This window comes from Octodon degus, unplaced genomic scaffold (genome assembly GCF_000260255.1).
Source record: "Octodon degus isolate 3935 unplaced genomic scaffold, OctDeg1.0 scaffold00036, whole genome shotgun sequence".
Taxonomy (NCBI): domain Eukaryota; kingdom Metazoa; phylum Chordata; class Mammalia; order Rodentia; family Octodontidae; genus Octodon; species Octodon degus.
This window is the reverse complement of record NW_004524612.1, coordinates 9,305,542-9,323,094: the sequence shown is the minus strand read 5'-3', so window position 1 is coordinate 9,323,094 and position 17,553 is coordinate 9,305,542. Positions and strand designations below refer to the sequence as shown.

General features: G+C 53.7%; 1 protein-coding gene across 3 annotated transcripts in view; it reads right to left on the bottom strand.

Moving 5' to 3' along the window:
* Positions 1-1,902: 1,902 nt before the first annotated feature.
* The window catches only part of Rhobtb2 (Rho related BTB domain containing 2), a 29,202-nt gene continuing 13,551 nt past the window's right edge, over positions 1,903-17,553 (bottom strand). For all 3 annotated transcript variants that reach the window (XM_004630659.2, XM_023714593.1, XM_004630660.3), the window contains 9 exons: positions 15,286-15,487; positions 14,600-14,703; positions 13,926-14,111; positions 11,963-12,981; positions 11,584-11,702; positions 9,684-9,834; positions 5,165-5,253; positions 4,502-4,607; positions 1,903-2,963 (listed from right to left, as the gene is read on the bottom strand). In XM_004630659.2, coding sequence (XP_004630716.1) covers positions 2,746-2,963; positions 4,502-4,607; positions 5,165-5,253; positions 9,684-9,834; positions 11,584-11,702; positions 11,963-12,981; positions 13,926-14,111; positions 14,600-14,703; positions 15,286-15,487 — 2,194 coding nt within the window. In that variant the 3' untranslated portion in view covers positions 1,903-2,745. The remainder of the gene's footprint in view (positions 2,964-4,501; positions 4,608-5,164; positions 5,254-9,683; positions 9,835-11,583; positions 11,703-11,962; positions 12,982-13,925; positions 14,112-14,599; positions 14,704-15,285; positions 15,488-17,553) is intronic.

The window sequence follows — 17,553 nt, the reverse complement described above, 5'->3', positions numbered from 1 at the left end:
GGGCATGTCCCTCTTCTTCCTGCTGCTGTGTGGCTGCCGCAGGCTCCTGGCAGCTGCAGGTGCTCCTGCTGGCAGGCCATTGTGTGCTGCTCCCAGGGACCTTGATCCCCACCTCTCAGGAAGCTCTGAGACTCTCATCCCTTCCTGAGGGGACTTCCAAGGGTCCCAGTCTAATCATGAGCCTCGTCAGTGTGGGACAGAAGTGACCTTTCAGTGACAGCATGTGGACACAGGTTCCCTCTGGTTCAGCCATGTGCTGTACTTGCTGTGTTTCCATTGGAACTACATCGGCGATACCACATAACACGTTTTGGTACAAAATAATGTCTTTATGAATTTATGACCAAATTAAATATGAAACCTTATATAAAAAGAGGTGTGGGTTTTTGTTGTTTGGCCCCATCTTCCCATCCGTCCTCTGGAACAGCTCAGTGTCATGAGTGGGGCGTGGTCTCATCAACCCCTTCCTTCCTCCCCTGTGCCTGGGTGTGTCCAGCACCAGGTGTTTCCTGTTTCTGCCTCCTGCAATCCTGAGCACCTCCTCCCCACCCCGCTCCAGCCTGGCTCCCGCACAGCTCCTGGGGTGCATACTGCTCTGACAGAGCTGTGGGGCAGGGCGGTGGGTCCCTGAGGCGTGTGTGGGCCTGCGCTGCCGCGGGCTTCCTTCAGCTCTGGCCACCAGCTGTCGGCTCTCATCAGTAGCTCCCTGTGCCGCGCCCTGCAGGCCCCTGGGAAACCAAGTCCCCTTCCCCCTGCTCTTTAGGACCTGCAGTTCCTGCACGGCCCATAGGACCCTCAGCTCTTTCCCCCACTTGGTGGGAGGGGGCTGTCCTGCTCTCCTAGATGCTGCCTTGTCAAAGGCCAAGGCTCAGCCTTGCCTCAGACAGGGCAGAGCTCTGCTGCGGGAAGCCTGACCCGCCAGCAGAGGGCAGCATGGGACTGCCTCCCCAGCCAGGCAGCCTACAGGACTTGCGAGGTCCCAGCCCAGAGAACAGGGGTCACCCCCCCACACACACACACTTTAGACCCACTTCACCTCCACTGCCTATTCTATCCCGATAGGTGGATTCAGCCTCTAAGCTCCAAGTGTTGGTACCACGCACCCACTGCAGTCACCCTGTTTCTGGGTGGCCCATCCCAGAGTGAACTCGCCTGTCCTGGGTGCCTTCCTAAAGCATCCTCTCAAGAGTTCTGAGCCAACACCACTGTCTCCTGACTGGCGCTCTGCAGCAGAGCTCCATCCCAGAGATGTAAGAGGGGTGGAGGGTGGCAAAGTGTGGCTCAGGCTTAGGAAACGGAAAAAGTCAACTAAGGCCCAGCTTTTACCCATGGGCAAAGCTACTTGAACGCCCCCATCACCTCCTCTCCAGACTAACCTATCCCATCCTCTTCTCCTTCCATTATATCAGGTTTAGACAGGGCTGTCTTTGATCCTTCATTACAGGAGAGTTCTTTTCTCCATCTGTCTTTTCCCCCTGACCCCTCTACCCCGCCATCTCCATGAAAACCCTGCAAGGTCACCCTTAGAAGGCGCCAGGGGCCATCTGCAAGATGGACAAAAGAAGAGCCCAGTGCTCCTAAAGCCCTTAGACCACAGCCCTCCCTCCAACCCCACAGCTTGTCACCAGCAAGCTGCAGGCCCGGAGCTGGGCTTCCCTGAGCTGCAGCCCGCAAGGCCAGGGTGTCCACAGCCACAGAGGCAGCAGGTCCTTTCCAGCAAGGGATCAGCATTGATGATGCAGCCTAGCCTTGTTCTCTTCATCCTGGAGCCTTCTGTTTGGTTTTATAAAAATGTAGGCTCTACAGGGTCTGTTCCGATCTTCATTCTTTGGGGAGACAGTGTTTCTCTTGATGACCTTCTTTGGAGCTTGGTTTTTCATTCCTCTGTTCTCTGGAGTTTTGCTAATCTGGCCCCACCTTACAAAAAGCAGTGCTACCCAGGGGCAGAGCAAGCCCCCCCACCCCCAGGAGCAAGGAACTGCTCTGCACAAACCGCACCCTTCCTCCTCCTCTCCCACCCCAACTGCTTCCTCCGACTCCCATCTGTGTGCAGGAGGAGGAAGAGAGAAGTTTCTCATTGCACCATGAGGCCCTGCCTCCAGGCCTGAGGCTTCCCAACACCTCTGCCACCTGCCCTAGGCCTGTGTTGTCCACAGGCCTACAGGGACACTGGCCGGATGAAAACATTCACAGAAAAACCTTTGCACATATGGCCTCCTCCAGCTACACCCCAGGCCGTAGATGTCTATCTTGAGTTGGGCTCTGAAAGCTTAATTTGTACCCTGATTTCCCCAGTGAGGATCTGAGTGTGTTCCATGTAGCAACACCCACGAAACGTTTGCTACCCTCAAGTCCACAGATGGAAAGACATGGCTGACAGGCTGGGCCTTTGCTGCTGTCTGGGACAGGCCTGCCTCCCTGGCCAGAGCAGGGACAGACATGCAGACAGGCCAGCCTGCAGGGAGTCATTTTTCTCTGACTCTTGGGTTCTGAAGCCCAGAGAGAAAATGCTGGAGCCCTTTCCCCTCTCAGCAGGGACCCTGCCCTGCCTGGAACCAGGGGCCCTGTGGGTAACCCTGTCTGATGGACAGCTCCTAAGCCGTGCTGGCTGGTGACACCCACTCTGCCCTTAGGGTCCTGGGAGGTGGGTCCTCTTGTCCCTGTTGGGTGGAGGGGGTGATGCTGAAGAGCGCAGGGTCAAGGGCAAACAGGACAGCAGCAGGGTTGGGAGAGAGTGGCAGCATCTCAGACCACAGCCGAGGAAGAGGATGGGGATGCCGAGCTGGCTGCGGAGGAGGATGGGGAGGAGGGGCTGTTCCAGAACAGCCAGCGCCGCTTAGGCTGCCGCTTCAGGTGCAGGTAGTCCTCCTTCTCGCGCTCCTTGCGCGCACGCTGGTAGTGGTCCTCCTCCTTCAGGTACCAGACAGGTGGCCAGCGGTGCTTCTCGAAGTATTCCTGATTTTCTGGAGCAGAAGGCACAGTGATAGGTTAGCAGGAGGGTGAAGGGACAGAAGACCACGGGTAGCAGAGACGCCTACACAGGCAGCCCCAGCCCGCGGCAGGTTCCGGGCCAACAAGCGCAAGGAGCCGGGCTCCAGGGTGGGCTGTCCCAGTGGGGGAGAGGCACTTCCGGATGAGGTGCAGAAGACAGCATGCTGCAGCGGCTCCCCACCCTACGCCCCCTCCCCCACCTGCCCCCATTAATCCATCCTAAGTGGGAAGAGCACCGGAGTAAGTACACTGACTCCACCCAGCCCCCAGCTTTTGCTCACAGCAACCCTACACACACTGCAGTGTCCCCCTGGCGGTGGGCCAAGTCGCTGCCCTGCCCAGCATCATCCCAGAGAGCACGGGCCTCAGTAGCCAAGGAAACCACACTTTAGCCGACTCAGCTCCTCACTGGCGACGTTGCCAGAGCTTGATCCTATTCAACATTCCAAGCCGACTTTCTACCGAATACATGATTGCCCCTTGGTCACTCAAAAAATGTAAATCAAGTGGAGCTTGATGGTGCACACCTGTACCCCAGCACATGGGAGGCTGAAGCAGGAGGATCACAGCAGGTTCAAAGGCAGTCTGGGTTCTTAAACTGAGTTTAAGAGCAGATTAAATTTCATAGCAAGGTCCTGTCTCAAGCAAAACAAAAAGTAAGACAGACAACCTATGTCAGGAATAGAACAGGCTGAGATCAAGAGAGAGGGATAAGGGGAAGGGACAACACAATGCTGGGGCTGAGCGCAAAGCTCCTGCTGGCCAGAGCCAGGCACTGAGGAGCTGGAGGGCAGTGCCGTGGCAGCAGGACCCAGGTCAGAGACAGGGAAGGTGGGGAACCAGGGAGCACTGCGATTGGACCGGGGCTTTAGGAAGAACATGCTAGAAGGGTCATAACATGCAGAAAGGAGAGCAGTGAGCTGGGAGAACTGGGAGGTGTGACAGCCATGCTGCGGCCAGAAGGGATCAGAGTCGGGAAGAGGGGCATGAAGACACCGAGTGGCAGACCCTTTGGGGAGGCCAGTGACACCTCTCCCTGTAGCCCGTGCAGCTCATGTTGGGCTCCAGGACCTGAGAAATTAATTCAGCAGAGACAGAACTGCAGGTGAGCATAGAAGGTAGCCAGACCTGAGTGACCTCTGTGGTGGGAAACCAATTTACTGTGTCAGGAAATCCTGTTCTTTTCTACAAGTGTACTGGATCACAGTATCAAGTGCATTTCTCACTGTGGTGCCCTATCTAGGAGAGTCTGAGAACTTCCAACTCTCAGCAGTGCCCTCTGAAAAGCATGCCTGGAGAGGCACAGTGAACTGCCCCAGGTCCCCAGCTGCCCAGCCCCTTTTGCTGGAGTTCCCCTCCCCCAGTAGGGGTGCCAAGGCCAAGTGAGGCCCAAAGATCATTGATCCCTGGGGTTAAAAGCCCCAGCTGTAGACCCAAGCTGAGGCCCCATGAGCCTAAGCTGGGGAGCCTCAGGTGCTGCCCGAGCTGGCACCCGGGGATGTGGCCTCACCTGGGGACATGGCCTTCATGTCTCGGGGGAACTTGCGGCATACGTTGTTGTAGTTGGTGCAGATGTGGTGGAGACACCAGTCGGCCAACTGGTATGCACAGTGGAACTGGGGACAGAGCAGAAGTGTGCATGTGTCCTGAGATCCCTGGGCTCAGGGACCACACAGACAGTCACCTTCGGAGCTGCAGCACTGGTGCAAGGTGGGCAGCACCTTGCAGTCACATGGCCCAGCCCCACAGGTAAGCCACCCAGGACTGAGCAGGACCATGCTTGGCATGGGCTCCTGGGCACTGCCATCAAGCCCTCTGTCACCTTGCTTCAGCCCTACCTGGGTGGTCACAGAAAAGGGTGGCATCCTACCGCACCTGCCCTCCTTAGCTCTTATCCCACATGACTTCCTTCTCCCCACCAGGAGGATGCAGGCATCTAGGCTCAGGGAGCCAAACCTCCTCAGAATGGCCCCCCAGGGCACTCAGGCGTCATATACTAACCTTCAGGGGCTCAATCTCTGCACGGTGAGATGGGTTCTCCAAGTTAGGGACCTGAGTTTGACCACAGGCTCCCTTTCTGCCTGCCACCTCCCAGCCCCCTATGGACTGCCAGTGGGTGGAAGACAGAGCCTGGAGGCAGACAAGCACTGCAGATTCCTTCCCACTGCGATACCTGAGCCAGCTCCAGGAACACGAGGACGTCCCCATCAATGTCCACCATCATCTGGGTTGCTTCCATCAGCCCGGTCACTGTGTACTGTTCTGTGACACACACAGCCAGCAATCAATGCAAGAACCATGTGCACCTGTGCTACTTACACCCATAGCAGGGACTGCCTGCAGGGTGGAGAGAGACAGGGACAGAGGTAAATGCCAACAGGCCAAGAAAGGCCCCAGGTGACTTAGGTGAGCTCCAGTGTGAGGCATGGGGGTGAGGGGACAAGGCAGGACCTTAGTGAGGTGGCAACTCGGGGCAGGAGATAAAGGAGGATGCTAACCTCACCGAGAGGATTTCCCAACTACATCTGTCCCACCACAGTCGGGTACAAATAGAGTCAGAAGCCCCCAAGAGAATTAGCCACAGATGGGAGAGGTGTGAAGCTGCATGTTTGCTGAAGACAAAATAAAAGGCTGAGAACTGAGTTAGAGAGGTGAGTTGAACCCAGGGGCATTCATTTAAACTTTGCAACAAACTTGCATTTTACATTAAAACTTTCATACTGGGGAAGAAAACGCCCTCAGGTACAAATTTTAATTAGGAGTGTCAGTACTATAAACTCATGAGGGACTTTATCTTTAGGGACAAGCATATTTTCCAACTCTGTCCACAGAAAAGATCCAGAAGCAGTAATGATCCCAGTAGCAACAAGCATTCCTAGTGTGCAGAAATCCCACATCCTTTTCCAATTGGAAGCCAGGAGCTCTCAGAGAAGCGGCCGATGGCAAGTCCTGGTGCAGGTGTGCCCAACCTTTGGCATTCGCATGCCACGTGAGGCCCTGAACAACCAGCAATGCAACCCAGCACAACTATAAATGGTATGTTATTATATAATTTTCTTGTCATATCCTCATGACTTGAGGGCATGACGCTCTAGCCTGGGTTGTGCAGGCGACAAGAGCAGACCGGGCAGGGAGAGGCATGGTGTGGTGCCAACTCTGCTGCCTGCACCCACCACGGTGGCATCCACACCCAGCATGTCAGATCTTACTGGTGCTCGTGCAACTTGGCAACTCAAATGCAGGCATTATACTCTTTGAAAGGTTATAACAGACCATAGAAAGTAAGGGAAGCTTGTTGCCTACAACCGTTCCCTGTATCATATATTTTATATGTGGCCCAAGATACTTTCTCAAATTGGCCCAGATAGGACATGCCTGTCTTAAGCATGAAATATACAAGAGGAAGCTAGAGCACCCCATCCTTCCAGAAAGCAAGGGAGCTCTGCAGCTGTGGAGCCGGCGCAGGTTCCTACTACATAAACGTGCAATGTCTGAACTTCAAAACATGGAAATTAACTGAAACCAGTCAAGCATTTTGAATCTAATCGTGCATAAAAATACTCTTGAAATATAAACACAAGCTGGGTATAGTGGCACACACGTATGATCTCAGAACTCAGCACGTTGAGGCGAGGGGGATCGCTGTGAGTTCAAGACCAGCCTGAGCCACACACTGAGAGCTTGTCTCAAAAACAAAAAGAAAAGCTATTTGGTCATTTCTGAGGATGACAGGAAATAAAAGCATATCAAATATTGGTAAATAGGGGCTGGGGAGATGGCTCAGTGGAATAAGCACTTGCCTGGAAAGCACAGGGGCCCGAGTTCAACCCCTGGTTCTGCCAAATATTGGTAAATAAAAGGAGAGAATCAAGCATCCACCTGCCTTTCCTACATGACCTGTACCACTGTGTGACAAAGCAGTTGGTGAAGGGAAGTTGCTCTTTTTAGAAGTCTTTGTACTCTTTAATGAAGAAGAATGGCTGAACTGGAATGTGTTTTGTGACACCTTAATAATTTGATGGACCCAGACAATGACACTCAATGTGTACAAAAAAGAGAAAAACAGACAATCTCTGTCCCTGATGAAGACAGAAATAACCTACAAAAAACCCTGTAAGGTGTGGTGACATGTGCCAGTGACCCCAGCACTCAGGAGGCTGAGGCAGGGGGACTGCTGCAAATTCAAGGCCAGTCTGGATTACACAGCAAGATGCTGTCTTAGAAAAAAAAAAATTTAAAACTTGTGCATCTCAGCTAGGCTCTAGTCAATCACCAGCTTACTATGTTCAACTACACTAGAACAATGCAATCTGCAAAAATCTAGACCATGGAAAAATTACCGGAGGAAAAGACCAGCGTTTGGTTTTGTTTCAACAAACAAATTTCAGGAAGAAAACTTTTGTACTGGTCAAGGGATCTGCAGGTTCAAAGCAACCTAAAAGAGGTATAAAAAGCCAAACCATCTGGGAGTGTTCAAGTGTGCACAGCTGGATGATGAAGCAAAAAGGGGCGGCAAGACAGTGAGCCGGCAGGAAGCACCCCACAAAAACAGGCCCGAGCAGTGTGGGCCCTTCCAGGAGGGACAGAGGGCTCTGGGGTGGCAAGGGAATGTTGATTTCCAGTGTTACCAGCCAGCTTCCCCTTCTGATATGCATCAGGACTGGAAAAACATTTTGCTTTATAATAATCTACTAAGCTGAACATGTTTCATGTAGATTTATGTATTCATATTTATATTTAACAACAAATAGGTTTGAAGTCTGAACGAATAACTTCATGGGAGGTAGATCCCACAAAGCTCAAAACTCCACCAGTTACGTGAAATGGTCCGCACTGCCCAGGGACCCCTTACAAGGTCCATGCACGCATTTCTGTCTACAGTGGCTGGTGTGAATGTGCCATTCCCAGAGAAAATTTATGCAGTAAGTGTGCATCACTATGTCCATTTTCTTTTTAAATTAAATGAATGATAGGGGCCGGGGAGATGGCTCAGTAGAATAAGTGCTTTCCTGGCAAGCACAAGGGTCTGAGTTCAATCCCCGGTTCCGCCAAAAATAAATAAATTAATTAATTAATTAAATGAATGAATGAATGAATGAAGTTTTCAGAATACCTGGGATGGAAGCCAGGGCCCCGCAGATGCTAGGCAAGTGCCCTACCTGAGCAGCACCTCTAGTCTCCAGTGTTCTTAAAACAGCTACCACGTGGACTTATTAGGAGGGCTTAGCCAAGGGTATTTCTCTGATTCGCTTCCAACTGCCTGCCGTGATGAAATGCATGTTTAGAGAAATACCTCTGTATATTTAATTTTTCCCTGGGATAATTTTTTGATAGTCTTTTGAAAGTAAAATTAGTCCATCTAAGGATTTGAAATTTTATGTGCTCTGGGAAGACCACACCATTTTTCTTTTCTTTTCTTTTTCTTTCTTTTTTTTCTTTTTTCTTTTTTGTTCTTTTTTTTCTTTTGTATTTTGTGCAGGGTCTCACTATGCAGGTCAGACATAGTGATCTTCCTGCTTTCACCCTCCCCAGCACTGGGATTACAGGCGTGTGCCACTATGCCCGGATTTGGCTGCCTGCTTAGCATGCCCGGGGCAGGGGTGGGGCCGGCATGGCATGTGGAACCCTGGCCCCTGCACTTGCCTAAGCAGGTGCTTAGTCTGCTGAGCTACCTCACCAGCCCCTCACTCCATTTTTCTTAGGTTAAACTGTTTAAGCTGTAATCTTAAGGTGCCTCTCTTACTCCCTGTCCTAAAGGCCTTTCTGTCCCCACCTGGTGTCCCTGGACTCCCACCGCAGGCTCATCCCTTGACATTTTGGTTCTGATCAATGATTTCTGCCTTCTTCCTGTGACCATGCTGTGCCCTACAATTCCTTTATCATCATGAGCTTGCTGCTTGCCCTGTGGTCCTCTCTCCAGGGCCCCAGCAATTCTGACACTCCACCCTTGACTGAACCCCAACTCCTTATCTGAGGATTTCCTCTTTGCCTCCTCCAAGCCTGGACTGAAATCTTAACTTGACCTCAACACCACACCAGCAGCGATACCAACAACAGCATGAACACCGATTCCAACATCAGCAGAAGCCGCCTGGCTGCCTGGGTCTCCGGCCTGCCTCCCTTCTCCCCAAGAACACGGTTTATCTTCCTCAAACCCGGGCTGGATCACTCTGCTGTCCAGTTCTCTCCCACCCCCAAGGCATCCCTGAGCCTCCAATTGTCACAGTCCTCTCCCAGAGTATGGAGAGGCAGGCCAGTGTTTGTTTTCTGTTTCTTGAAGAAGGAAAAGATGCTGAAATCAAAGGTAGAGAAGAGAGAAGAGAAAGGAAGTATGAAGCGGAGGAAAAGGCCCCTGGGGTAGAAACGTAGAATGGCCATCTAATCTTTGTTGGCACTGCACGCCTGCCTCAGTTAAGAAAACAAGCCAAGAACACAATGTACGGCTGCTTGCAGGGACCACTTTGCTGGCCAAGATGACCTGCGGAGAGCCTCTCGGTGGCACTCAGCAAACACACTCCTCATCTACATCCTGCCCCGAAAACCACGTATCAGTGGCCTTCGTTCCAGGAGTGCTCCATCCCTTGGGTGCCACCTGTTCCCAGGAGAGAGGGGACACACAGCACATAATCATGCCCCTGGTGGGTTCTCCCCAAAGGCGCCCTGGGAGCTCCCAGAGCACCCCGGTTAGTTACCTGTGAGGGCAACCAAGTGAGGCAGGCAGAGGCGGTTGGCCAAGATGATGAGCTTCATGTCGTCCAGGTCAGGGCTGGAGGTGAACATGCCGGTGTACAGGTACTCCAGCACAGCCCGCATGCAGCTCTTGCTCGTGTAGGGGAACACCACCTGCGGGGGAGAAGTGGGCCGGGCGCCATGAGGTTCTGCTTAGGGAAGGAGTGTCTCAGGTCCAGGCTCTGTGTTGGGCTTGTACCTGCTCAGGAGACCCCCAAAGCACCCAAGAACAATGCATAAGTAGCTTTGAAGGGACCTGGATTCTTTGTAACATTTGTGAAGCTGCTCTGGCTTCCAGGTACTTTAAAGAGCCATTTACATCACTTACCCACACCCCACCCCCACCCCCGCTGCCGCTGCCATCACCCCAAGCCTGCAGGGAGCAGCCGGAGTGGGATACAGAATGAGCAAAGGGAGCGCCAGCTGGCTTCTCTCTGGCTGCTCAGAGCTGCTGCTCTGGGCCTCTGGGATGGCTCTGAAGCAGTGCTGTAACCAAAACTGCTTTCTCATCAGCTGTGAGTCTCTCTGGGCAAGGGGTAAGCTGGCCAGAGCTTTAAAGCTGGTGCTGCTGGCACAGGGAAGTGCCCGGGGCTGCACAGAATCCCAGTTCCTCCCTCTGGAAATCCAAGTCCTTCTCCCACGTGGGAGACCACCCCACACCTCAGGCCTTCAGCTTAGCCTGCCCTAAGGCCTTGCTTCCCAGAAATCTGAGTAAGGTCATCTTCTCATAGCGGGAAACGATACCGCATTGCTCTTGGCTCAGCTTTCCATTCAAGTATTGGGTGATCCTTCACTAACAGACAGGTACTTGGCAGAAGCCAAAGATCTGGTCCCTGCACTCCAGAGCAATCACGGACCAGTAGGAAAAACTTCAGAGGATGCTCAGAACTTTCCTCGTCTGAGCAAAGTACAAGCACAACCATAAGGCACTGTGGTGGGCAATTAATGTTCCAAGATTCCGAGCTGATGGAGAACACCGAGGGCCGCGGCCTGGGCTACTTTGCTTGGCTGGGAGAACGGAAAAGAAAGGACACTTTCAAGCAAGCAAAAAGTGATGAGCCCTTCGAGCTCTGAGTTTCTGGTCTAGGGATGTGAGGAAGTGGCAGCATAAGGAAGACAAAGAGGCCAGCTGGCAGGGCACTATGTAGAGCGCAAGGGGACTGCACTCAGTGTGCCTTCTATATTCTGAGTTTTGATCCTCTTAGTGGGGCTAGGGCCTGCGCGTTCCAGGGCTAGTCAGTTCCTAGAGATAGCAAAGAAACTGCCTGCAAGTGAACCTTTCACATCCAAGTTAATCACATCCTCAGCCACTCTCATCCTGCCTGTATTCCTCTGCCCCAATCACCCCAGAGCCAGGACCCAGACAACTAGGGACACCTCATACCCCAGAGCCCACTGCAGTGGTCCTGGCTGGCCAATCCTAGGCTGCTTGCTGTGCCTGCACTGTTTCTGTGGGCTTCTCCAGACATTGGCCTCAGTGTAGCTCAACAGTAATAAAACCTACCTCTGAAGACAGCAGTAGATTCATCATAATGATTTTTTTTTTTAAGTTGTTTCACAAGTCTCAGGGAGCAATGAGGTATTATATAAAGAGCCAAAGAATTAGCAATCCTGAGACCCAGTCCTAATTCTCCTTTCTGCTCACAGGTCACTATTTATCAGGGCTTCCCTGCCCCATTTACGAAGTGGGAATGCCACATTGTATGTGCAAGTCACATAAGTCCTTCCCAAACTACCAAGTTCAGATATAACTGTAACTCTCTCTCCTGGAATATGGTCGCTTCCCGAGCTCTAGAAACCATCTCATACATGGGCTCATCACTCTGGCCCTCTCCCCTGACCCTTTCCCATGCTCCACCTCACCTCCCTGGTAGAACTTTCCACAAACGGCCCCCCAAACATGGCAGCCATCCAGTCACAGCTGGAAATCAGCAGGGGCTTGTGGGCGCTGATGGTGCCATCATCCAGGATGAAGGTCACATCTGTGCAGGAGAAAAGGCATCCAGTGAACTTCAGTGAGCTTCAGGACTAACCCCAAGGGCCAATGGATCCCTGACTGCCCAGATTTCTCCTGAGGCCACAGCTATGGAGCATGAACCACCGAGCTCTCACCTCAAGGAGCAGGCAGCCCTAGCTCCAGGATGTCAAAGCCAAAGCCCACTTGGAATGCTAGTGAAACCAGCCCAGCTCCTTGAGAAAGCTACCTGGAGATGATCCCTGACCTTCTAAGCATACCCCATACCTGAGAAGGTGCCTTTCGCCAAGCATTCCTTAACCCGGTTGGTGCGGCGGACGTGGAAGGCCTTGGTGATCTCCTGGTTCATGAAGGCCTCATTGTTGAGAATGTTGGCCACCATCATGCGCAGGTCAAAGACTTCCAGCAGCTCAGCAATATGGGCAATGTGCATGAGGTCCCGCTCATTCTCACCCAGCTCCCCTGTGTACAGGTACTTGAGAACAGCCCGGAAGGGCCCTGGCTGGATGGAGTTGTCCATCTTCACCACCACCATCAGCCGAGATTTGTAGGTCAGAGGATCCTCTGCCATCTCTTCCTGGATGCTGACAAAAGCTCGGCTCCAGGAAGACAGCACACGACCTCTGCCCGGCAGGTACCCTGTTCCACTGCCCCGCAAGATGCCGTCACTGGTTGAGGCTCGGAGACCAGCAGGACCACAGCCTCCCGCCTCATCCACGCTCTCACATACATCAAAGCTGGCTGCCCGTAGCAGGAAGTCCCGCCCATGGTGGTGGTGGTGATGGTGGTGGTGTTGGTCGGGGTGGCCCCGGTGGTCCTCTGGGCGGGGCCCCCCTGGCCCCGAGGGGCCTCCCAGCTCCCCCTCACTCAGGTCCATGAGGAACAGGTCGTAGAACTTGGAGGAGGAGGTGGAGAGGTAGATCTTGTGGGCAAAGATACGCACCCGCTCCTGCAGCACCAGGATGACATCCGCACAGAGCGGGTCCTCCAGGAGGTGGGCGGGGCACTCCTCACTGCTGGAGGGGGGGTCGGGCACCACAATGATGGGGGGTGGTGGCTTGGGAGGCAAGAAGGGTGCCTGGAGTAGAGGCCGCTGAACATTGCGGAGGTGAGACTTCCAGAACTGCAGGTGGCGCCGGGAGATGAGCGCAGCCCGGATGGCATTGTCAAAGACGTCCTTGATGCCAAACTGGGCCACCACGCTGGTCTCATAGTAAGGGATGCCCAGCTCCTTGGCCACCTCCCGACCCTTTTCCGGGGGAAGGATCTCATTGGGTTTGATAGGCCTGGAGAGTTCAAGGAAGGAAACCTAACTTGTGTGGGTGGTGGGGACAGCCTGCCCAAGAGCCTGCCCACCCTTCCCCAGCTGGAGGCATACCACTCATGATCACAGCACTGGCCCTGCTCCTGCCCTGCTCTTTCTCCTCTGCCTGGCCAAGTTCCTATATGGTCCCTCAGTCCCACCTCCAAACCCTTCTTCCAGGAAGCCTTCCCTACTTCCCTGTTGATGCCAGACCCCAGCAAACCCTCACATCCCAGTTTAAAAGTGATAGTGCCACCTCCCTCTCTGCAATTGGCATGCCAGGGCTCACGTGGGTATTATCCTGCTCACATACAGCTACACCTCAGTATTTCAGGGGGACTGGTTCCAGGACCATACCCAAATATCAAAATTCCCAGAACCTCAAGTCTCAGATTTACAATGTCATGGGATATATATGACCTGTATACATCCTCCCCTAGACTTGAAATCATCTCTGGGTTATTTACAATACCTAATACAATATAAATGCTATGTAAAGAGGTTTAACGATGCCTTATCTAGGAAATAACAACAACAAAGACAGTCTATGCATGTTGAGAACAGATCCCAGTTTTTAAAAAATATTTTCCATCCACAGTTGGTTGAACCCACAGAGACCAAACCTCTGGGCACAGAAGTTTAACTGTATTATCTTCAAAATCATTGTAGGATCTTTTGATATAAATCCCATGGACCCTGTCTTTGTGCACAGTGCCTAGGCACAGTAGTGTGTGCACCACAGGGGGGTGACAGACACAAGGATGGATGGACGGGTGAACGAGCATGCTTGCTGTCTCTGATATAAGCTTGCTCTAAGTGGAGGGCAAGATGTAAGCCCCGGTGGGATCCCCTCAGGGCTGAGCAGGGAGTTGTGCAGACATACCCTCCTCAGTGCCCACCCCTCTCCCCAGCCCCCAGTGCCCCTACCTGGCCAAGGGGCGCCTTGCCCTGTTGACAGCCTCCAAGTCAGCATACCGCAGGTCCAGCTGGCAGCCCACCAGGATGACAGGCGCTCGGGGGCAGAAGTGCTTGATTTCTGGGTACCACATCGTCTTGACATGGTGGAGGGAATTGGGGTTGGCAATGGAGAAGCACAGAACCACCACATCTGATCTGGGGGCGGGAGGGAGACGTCATGGTCAGGGAAAGCTCATGGGAGGTGACCTGTCCTTGGAAGGAGGGGACATGCATGTCCACCCCGGCCCCCCACTCTGCAGGCCCAAACCTGGCTTATGAACCTGTTCCTCCATGTCCCACGCAATGCATAACAATAGTACCTCTATGACTTATGCAGAATTTTAGCACTAAAGACCTGTGGGCCTCATAACTATCTTGCTAGTTCAAAATTACCATTTCTACATCTCATCATGACAAAAGTCTGCTCATGGCAAGTATGTGGCAGAGCTGGGACTCAGACCAGGCCTCTGGACCCCAGTCCCAGGCTCCCCTGTCCTGCCCCGCCCCGCCCAACAGCACCAGCTGTTTTCCTCCACTCTTTCCTCTGGGTTTCGGGTGCACCGTATTGCTCATTGCTCGGTCCCTTGGGGAAACAAGAAAACCTGCCCACGTGTCTCCCCACAGGGAACCCAGGCTTCCCCTACCTCCCATAAGCAAAGCGACGATCTTTGTGGTGGTCTCCAAAGGTGTCCCAGAGGCGCAGAGAGACACTGACGTCATCTACCACGTCTCGGGAGCGTTCCAGCACCTGGGTGGGTGGGGACAAAGGTTCTTGGGTTAGGTGCAGCTCACTCCTGAGGCCCACAGCTACGTGAGGTGGGGGAGGGGTGAAGTAACAAAGTGGCACCTCCTACATGTGCCTTGCACAACACACTAATCCATGTGAACTCTCCAGAGAATCAAGGTGGCCTCCAAGCCCAGCAGAACCTGGAGAGACCTGAAGAGGATCCTCCCCTAGCTCCCAGCTTTCCTTGCAATCATGCACCGCCAGGATCTTTTGGCACTGGCTCTTTCCCCCTCTCTGCTCTCACCTTTCCCAAGCTGCAGCCCAGAGGACTCCCCATGACTTAGGGGTACGACTGCACAAGATGCGGTACCCAGCCAAATCAGGGTCTGCCAGGCGCCAGTCCAACTATTCAAAACACAAACGGTTGACGACAACACCTCAGCTGTGGGCTCCCCTCAACCTGTCTCCATTGGCTCGCTATGCTTCAGCTGCCCCCACTCCGTGCCTAGGGGGCTCTGGAGACACGGAGACATGGAGCCATGGCTTAGGAAGAAACCCCAGAGGCATGGCGTGGTCCCCTGCTGAGTGGTCTTGTGGCCTTACCTCTTGGCACACACGATACTGGTCGATGGCCCACACTGTGGGCACATGGGTGGCGAGCAGCTGGTACTGGGTGAGGGTGGCATTGCAGGCCCGGGCACAGATGAGCCTGGTCTTGCCCACAGCGTTGTCCCCCACCACCACGCACTTGATGGTCTCTACGTTTGGCCTTTCATAATCCATGTCAGAATCCATTAATTGGGACCTGTGGGCAGGAGGGCAGCAGTCAGGACAGCTTGGCATGCTGGACCCCGAGGACCAGGGTCAGGGCAAGCTGCTCTTGTCAGCTGGGGCTGGCCCCCCGTCGAGCATTGGCACTGAAGGACAGACGAATGGGCAACTTGGGACAGTGGCTCTGCAGGGACCCAAGGAAACAACCCATTCAGGCTGAGAGTGGCAAGGCCACCAGAGGGACTGCTTCTCTCCCTCTGGTCCCAACTGTCCTCGTGCTGGGCTTCAGGATGCAGGAGGCCTGTGAGAGATCCCAAGGCAGAGCCCGCCCTGTGCCTATCCTGTCTCAGCTGCCCCAGAAAGAGAAGCATGTGCCTGGGAGCTCACTCATCCTCTGCTCTCCTCTACCTCCTCCTCCTCCTCCTCTTCCTCCTCCTCCTCTTCTTCCTCCTCTTTCTCCTCCTCTTCCTCCTCCTCCTTCTCCTCCTCCCAGGGCTGTGACAGCAGCAGAACAGCTGAGAGAAGCAGAGTCAGGGCCAGGTCCCCACCCCTTCCCAGCATGCCCCAGGGCAGGCCCACTTTAAAATTTAATGGACTTGTCAGGGCTGAGTGGCAGCTCTCTGCCCCCCCCCCCCTCTCTAGCAGTGCATTTCCATGCCTGGGGCTGCTCCTCCATCCTCCCAGCCCAGCCCTCTTTATGGAGATGGGAGAGATTTCCTGCTAGCCTCTGTGGGCTGGAGAGGCTTCTGGAGGCAACTGCTCAGCCTGCAGGCGTCCCTCCTCTACGCTGTGGCCCGCGTGTTGCCCATGTGTCCTGTGCAGCTAAGGGCCAGCTTGAGATCTGGGGAGGGTAACCACGGCTTGTGCCAGTCAATCAGGCCTTCCTGTCCCCTACCTGGGCTGTTTCTCCTCAGCATCTTGCGTCTAGCCCCCGAGGAAAGCGAGACCTGGCCCCCTCTGCACTTCCTACCCCTAGGAAGACCCGGCAGCAGGCTCTCCCAGGAGAAGCTCACTCTGCTGTCTCCCTAGAGTGCAGGCTTGCTAGGAGAAGCAGAGGGTCACAGCTTCTGTCTGAATTTCTGGGCAAATGTTCACCTCAGTTTCCTCCAGTGTTGGGCACAGAGGGATTAGCTTGTCCACCCCCAGCAAGGGTTGGCTCAAAAGAATGAATAGAAAGCCCTTCTGCAGTCAAAATGTCAAGTCAGTGTTTTAAAAGCTGTTTCCAGGAGGCTCGAGGGGGCTTAGGCTGTCAGCCTCTCAGCTAGAATCCACTCTCCTCCCAGGGCTGAAGGGACACTGAAGGGAAACGGTTTCTGCAGGGTCATCGGTCGGCCACTGCTTACATGCAATGTGTGCAGAGTTGTTTGGGGGCTAGAACGACCCAGAGGAATCCTTCCTCGGCCAAGGCTCAGGAGAATCCTGGAGGCTGCCCAGGCACCTCATGGCTAAACCGTCCAGCCCCAGAGCCAGGCCACCAGCAGCAGCCAGAGCTCCAGTCCTGCGGGCTGTAACTGGATGCCAACATGCAGGAATGCAGAACCGAAATATCCAAGTAACAATGGCCACTGAGATTTGCCCAAGTGAATGCAGCTCAGCAACCTAAGCAAAAAGGGCAGCAAGGACTTTTCAATGAGACAGCTTCCTCTCTTGCTCCTTCTCAAAACTGCACAGCACCTGGACCCCTGAACAGCCAGGGTCTCCACGAAGTGCCCTCCTGTCTGCATACTTCTCTTCCCACTAGGCCGCTTCTCTAACAACTGGCTTCCTCCTCTTTTCTCTCCTAAGTGAAGGGTTACGAATCCACTTCAACTTCCTGGGGGATGTTTGAGGACCACCGGGACAAGGCATGGGGGTGTGGTTTCTGTCTCATGGATAAATAACAAAACACAATCCTGACTTCAAAGCATGTACAGCTGTGAGATACAAATTCAAGCCCCCGGCCCACGGAACTTCTTTCTGGAGTTCAGGTTCTAGTAGCATGTAGCTCTGGAGGAAGAGGAGGGAGGCGAAGAAAAGAGGGAGCTGGGGCTTCAGTTCTCCAGTTCAGGACCATCCTCGTAGCAGGGATGAAACCAGGACACCAGCAGAGCAGGGCTTTTC